This window comes from Pangasianodon hypophthalmus, chromosome 1 (assembly GCF_027358585.1).
Source record: "Pangasianodon hypophthalmus isolate fPanHyp1 chromosome 1, fPanHyp1.pri, whole genome shotgun sequence".
Classification (NCBI taxonomy): domain Eukaryota; kingdom Metazoa; phylum Chordata; class Actinopteri; order Siluriformes; family Pangasiidae; genus Pangasianodon; species Pangasianodon hypophthalmus.
The window spans coordinates 25,427,830-25,434,585 of NC_069710.1; the positions used below are offsets into that span (position 1 = coordinate 25,427,830).

The 6,756-nt window shown below is 38.5% G+C and overlaps 1 protein-coding gene across 3 annotated transcripts in view; it reads right to left on the reverse strand.

Moving 5' to 3' along the window:
* The window catches only part of shc1 (SHC (Src homology 2 domain containing) transforming protein 1), a 37,214-nt gene that overhangs the window by 20,196 nt on the left and 10,262 nt on the right, over positions 1–6,756 (reverse strand). Inside the window, exon 2 of one of the 3 annotated variants that reach the window (XM_026939919.3) lies at positions 1,205–1,249. The exons of the other annotated variants lie outside the window; for them this stretch is intronic. Coding sequence (XP_026795720.1) covers positions 1,205–1,216 — 12 coding nt within the window. The 5' untranslated portion in view covers positions 1,217–1,249. The remainder of the gene's footprint in view (positions 1–1,204; positions 1,250–6,756) is intronic. 3 annotated transcript variants of the gene reach the window in all.

Below are 6,756 nucleotides of genomic sequence, written 5' to 3' on the forward strand. Positions count from 1 at the left end.
GTTGTGAGGGACTGCTCTAACAGGAAGTGGCTCACAAAAGCAGTGCATAAATCATGGTCTGCAATGACCTATATTTTTAGCTCCCCACAACACGCTCGTAGTGTTCTTATGTTTCAGAGTGTTGTACTGATATGCATAAAAAAGGGATTTGCAAGCAAATCTCTAGACTCTCCAGCCAGCTCTCAGCCTATTTTTACGAAGTTTATGAGACTGGCTTACTTTCCTTCGCACAGCAAAATTCATTCATGTAAATTATAACAACTGAACATAAAGTACATCCTGCTGTTTTAGAACAATGACAGTGACACAAGCTGAACTGCTGTGAAGCTGAAGAAGCGGCCAAAGCTTTTTGCATTCAAAACCACAGACAGCATTTCAAATGTAATATTTACATTATCATTTGAAGCAGCACGTTTCAGTTGATACTACTCTGCTCATTTAGTAAAATTTTGTGTAAATATTTTCATCAGACAAACCAAATTAAAAATTCCTGCCAGATTTTCAAAAGTTTTGGTAAGGCTGATTTTCTTCGTATTCATATGCATATTACCAAGCACGTTCATGATGCAGCTGATTTATTTAGTGATGTCCACGAAACTCAAAAGGCAAAACTTCCAGCAACGCAGCTCAGCCGCAGTGGTGCATTTGAAAGTCTTATCTGTTTTTTTTTTCTGTAATTTATGGATTTCTTTTGGATGGCTTTCTTTCTTGTCATAAATATGAAACAACTGAGCATAATCTGTACATAAAATTGCAGTAACTCAATGCCAATTATACAATTTGAAACTCATCAATGGAGATTCACATTACTGACTCTCCTTATACGCAAATCTACAACTCAGGAGCTCTCGTACTATAAAATCATTTTTCCGAACTAACTAAATGCTCTTTCGAATGATTTACAAATAAATTCATTCAGATCCAGTTTGATAAATGAGGCCCATTGTTTCCAGTGTACTTTAAATTTTATGTCTATTAGCTCTTTATGAGGAAATTTATATAAAGAGACTATTCAAGAAAAAAGGTCACTGGGGCACATGTAAAATCAAATGAGTTTATTCTGCTTAAGAGCAAATTAGACCTAAGTCAATAATGTACAGTAAACCAATGAGGTCTGGGAGTGAGCTAAGACATTATCAGCCTCTATGCCTCAGGAGACCCGTATGGGTGTGTGGGTGTGTGTGTATGTGTGTCAAAAGCTTACCACATAGTCCATTGGACAACTGTCTGCTTTTGTGTATCTGTTTCCCTAGAAACACCACAAAGCGCACACAAACTCATATTAACATACATATACACAAACACACATATAATCCACTACCCAGACACACATTTTTGGTTAACTCAACCACCCAAAAAACACTCTTTACTGGTCTAATTTCTACTTCTCTCACTACTTTCTACTACTCTTACTAATTTCTTTCTTACTTATCTGCAAGACTACCTGAATTTCCCTTTGGGGATTAATAAAGTTTATCTTATCTTATCTTATCTTATCTTATCTACACTCTTTCTGTTTCACACACAAACCTTGTTTCCAACAAGCTCCACCCAAACGTTCTGTAAATCCAAGAGTCCCCAAGTCTGAATGACTATGTGTATAATGTGCTACTATAATAAAATCACATAATACTCACCATGCTATAATGTGTCATCTTGCTATAAGAAAGTCAATCAAAACAGTGAGCAATTGTGGAGAAACTGGAACCCCATCCACTCTCTATGTCACCATTACAAGGAGAAAAGCATCTCAGAATGTACATGCTGAACCTTGAGGTGGATTGGCTACAATAGCAGAAAACCACATCAGGTTCCACTGCTATCAGCCGAGAACAGGATTCCGAGCCTACAAAGCGGGCAGGCTCACTGAAACTGGACAGTTGAAGACTGAAAAAAGACCAGGCAATGTGGTGCGCATTTTGAGATGCTTTTCTGCTCACACTGGATGTAAAGAGTGGTTATTTGGGTTATTGCAGACATCTGGTCAGCTCAAACCCTCACAACCCCACCCTCCACCCCCCCACAAGCCCCCCCAAGCCTTCCCCCCAACCCTAGTTGCAATATTACAGGCCAATCAGATAACAAGTGTTCCTGCAGAAGTTACTGTATATACATTGATGTACAATATACAGAACCTTCTAGGTCACGGTGTGTAGTTATAAATGGTGTTTGCTAGTCCTTTTATGAAATCCTCAGGGTAAAAATTAATGTTGCTTTACTGGATAGTCACTCCATGGTGGTCGCTTATTGCTTATTGTTTACAAATGGAGTGGTGTTCATTTGTAAGGGCTTGAGGCAGAGAAAGGAATTTCACTCGTCACTATTGTACCTGAATGTGAAAAACAGGTTCATTTGACAATACAGGCATTCATAAACACAAAGCTTCAGCTAACAACAAAAATTGCCAAACCTGAGCACAGCCCTGCACTCTGATATGCTGAATACTGTTAAAGTGTGTGCGTGTGTGTGTGTGTGTTGAGACATCACTGAGTGTCTAATGTGAGTGAACGAAATATATGGAGACAGAAGCGGTCGTGCTCAGACACACCATAGTATGAGAAGAATAGTCAGATATGAGGGGGAGGTGTGTATTTGCCCCTGCTTGCTTGCCTTTCTGTCTCAGACACAAAGAATAACAAGAAACTCATGATCCAGCCTGTGAGCTCAATCTGAGTCCACTCAGTACACCGTCTCTAAAGACAGTTACCAACAGCAACACTTCCGGAACATTTTGTGCCCCTTAGGAAAGAGTGTATTTCTTTTCACTCGTCCAGACGAATGTGTTTTACATGGCTGAGTGTGAGAGACAGAAGCAATCATAAAAAAAGAAAAAAATAGGCACTGACAAACACTTCTTTCAATCAATGATCATGATGGAGAATGCGCATAACATAATAATGTGATCAGTCAGCTGAAAATACTCCATATAAACACTTACAACAATAATGGACAATGCACAGAGAACAGCACTGAGTCAATATCAGGTGTTAGCAGGTGGTTTGTGCTGGGCTGTCCATTAAAATATTAATAATAATAATAATAATAATAAAAAATGACCATTCTTTATGTGTCACCTCCCTTCCAAAAATATAGTTGGCTCATTTTCCTGATGACCAACTGGCAATCATAGTGTACTCACATTATCAGTCTCATGTGCTTAAGCATGGCAGTGGCTGACTGTGTTGTCACTTCTTAAAAAGTAAGCAAAAATGAACAGGCAGAACAAGATGCTAAAAAAGCCAGGGATTCATCATTTCAGTTTCTGAAACTTATTGGCCCACAAAATTCCTGTGCCTATGCCGTATTTGCATTTTTGGATTTCTAAACGACACCAAACTGCCACAGACGAGATCAAATCTTGACATCGGGAGGAGACTGCAAGTTACATGACTGCAACATGGAGTAATTTGGATAATTAGGCAAGCTATGAAAAATTATTTTCTCTTTGATATTTGTTATATATTCGTCTTATGTCTTGTAAAGAGAATAATGTATTACTTTTGTAACAGCCAATGTTCTGACAAAAAGTTTGTTCTGAGGTTGAGCACATATTGTGAACTTTAACACATAGGAAAAGTGCAGCTGACTCCTCCTGTCCTCACACAGCATCACTGAAATGTTACGGTTGCAATCCCTCTCAGCATACTGATGCTATTAGCCCTAGGGATGTGCAAACCTTTTTTCAAAGGGTGACAGTTTAGACCACATCAAACTACCGGAGGGTGATCTCTGTGACTTTGATCGTGGCATCGTTGTTGGTACCAGATGGGCTAGTCTGAGTGTCTCATAAACTGCTGATTTCCTGGGATTTTCACACACAACAGTCTTTAGAGTTTACACACAATGGTGCGAAAACAAAACATTGAAATAAAATACTTGAATGGCGCTTATGCAATCATAACTAACTAAACTGAATAAGAGCTTTATCCAAACAAACAGATATACAGTAATCTGTTTAATAATCTGTTAAATAGAAGAATTACACCATGCAAACTTTCATGTTCAAAATCTTGCATGCGCACATTAGCATCTAATGATGCAAACTAATAAACAACGGTAGCTACAAGAAACGGTTTATATAAAAAGTCTTAAAATAATTTTGTAATAAGTTTGGACTGAAGGAATGGGATGAAAGAGTCAGCTACCAACTAATATTTCAAGCTAACTGCACTCTGTAATACAGGCTACATCCCAGACTTCAAGCACAAATGAAAAAAAAAAATTGAATTTGTAAAGAAAATAAATATCCTTGTATGGATTAAGTCTCACTGGCAGTGTGTGCTTTCACCCGGAGTGGGCAGAACCTCAGCATGGCCTTCATTCTTTTATGTGCTCTGTAATTACAGGGCTCAAAGGAGGAGGAAGTCTGGCTGGATCTAGTGCGAGGCGGAATTTAAAAATTCAGAAACCATGAGGGTCAGAGCGTCTGTAAATTAACAACATGGCTCTAAACACAGCCTTAACCCATTGCTTCATTTTGGAAAGATTCTAATATGTTTCCTGGAAATGACAAAGCTTTAACTTTAACTTTTAAACTTTTTATATAAAAGGCTAAAGCATAGTACTCAGTTATGATATACTCATTAGAGGTGGCTAACAAAAACAAAGCAAACACTTATTTGCACATAGATGTAGGATGCCATGCGGGTCATTTTGCTTCATATTATGTTGTGTCTATAGGAAAACAATCCTGATGTTATTAATAAACCTGTTTTGTTAAATTTTTTTGAATAAATCTGTGAATTCTGTAAATTACCCAGACATGGTTAAAGCAAACTTCTTTACAAGTTCTTTACAAGCCCCTGATTTTGACACTATCTCTGTGGTAGCTCAGTGGTTTCATTTTAGTGACAACAAGGTTGTGAGTTTCAATTACAGCCACTGTTGTGCCCATGAACAAAACCCTTCACCAGTCATCTAAATCAGACAAGTCACAGAATTAGCCAAGTGAATGCATGTAAGTGCAAAAGTGGAGTCGATTTATTTCTCCTCAGTACTTCTTAATGTACCTGCAGCCACTGCAATGTTATCACATGCTGCCTGCCACTCCTGTGGAAATTAGGATTGCACTCACTGCATTCATGCCTGTCGATGATTAACAAAGTTAGTCTGAACTCTGAATGAACTCCAGGTGCAGGAGCTTCCCGTGGTGTATGAGAAGACGGTGAGAGCCTGAATATGGCGTAGTGTAGACTTCAAACAGGTTAGGCTTTTAAATGTGGGCTGCTTTGTGCCCTCATTGTCAGTAAAGAAGAAAAAAAAACTTGCATGAGGAAGATGCTGCATGAGCTAGCATACATTACCAGACACTTGCACTACCACAACAAAAATGCTTATCTTCTCCAATACCTTAACCACTCTCACACAACTTGAACAGCTTCGCAGGTTTGTGATGGCTGTGTGCAACCCTTGCTATGGAATGTAATATTGAACAAGCACGAGAATTGCTTTGGGAGAACTTGCTTTTGTAAATTGATGGTATATTAAAATTCAGAGTCTCCCAGAGCACAAACACCAGTTCTATTTTAGGCCCTCTCCTCCCTCCAAGCACAGACACATTATGTTGCACTAAAACAGTCTCCCTCCTTCCCTTCAACTCTCACTCTTCACGCCCTTTCTTCAAGCAGAGAGCAAGCTTAGAATTAAGGAACTCAAATTGCAAAAGTTTTCTACACGGGCCTTTGCAATCGATTAAATGATTTTGTCAGCCATCAAGTATCTCTGCTGTGTCCCATGCCCAATGGAACGTTTAGAGCGTCTGTTTCAAAATCTGTTTCAAAAAATCTTTTTCGAAATCTGACATAAAACAGAAGTCGGAAATTCGTAATACCTTTAACAATGTCATGATTACACACCTCTACCGAAACCTTAAAAGAAAACCCTGAACAACAGAACATGTGACCAGCAGTGTTGTTATGGACATTTTACTTTCAATTTCTTTCATCGACATTTGTCTAATTTCAGAAACAGTTTCCTACATTACCCACAATGCCTTCTGACTACATGCTGGTAGTGGTGTTAGCAGAATTTAGCTTTTGCTTCATCTCTACCTAAAGAGACTGATGCAGTGACGCTTTAGTCCTTTAGTCTGTCCTGCTCTCTCAGCTCCAAATCTGTACATTCTGCTCAAACAGTTACGAATGCAACATGTTAACTTTAATGCTTAGACCGCCACCAGTGCCATTGTGCTCGTCATCTCGTAGATTTCTGCTGTAACTTGGCACAACTGCGTTGTTTGCTGCCCCCACTACTTCTTCCATGGATTTCTCATGCACAATGCTAGAAAATGGTGAGTGATAAAAGAAGCTCTTTTGTTTTTAGAAACTAACAGTGAAACTTGACTGTTGGAGATCATTTAAGTGTTTTTTTTCCTATTAGATGCCATTGTAAATGAGCTAGCAATTTCCCTCTGTGATGTCAGCACCAACAAATTAGCACCAGAATATCTAAACACATCACAAATATTTCAGTATGAACACTGTTAAATGTGTTTCGTGGTGGAATTTTCCTTTAACGATAATCTTACTTCTAAACTGTCTACAGGAAGAAAAAATAATAATGTTCCAAGCACCCCAGTAACAGTTTCCTGTCCTTACATGTTGCAACAGAAAGATCAGTAAAATAATAGATCATTATGGAAGAAAGACAAGCTCAGAGCTAGAGGAAGACACAATGCAAGTTAAGTCTTAAGCAGTTGCAACACAGAGTCTGTCAGAATTTCAGAAACCAGGTTTAGAAGATCATTAAGTTACTGTA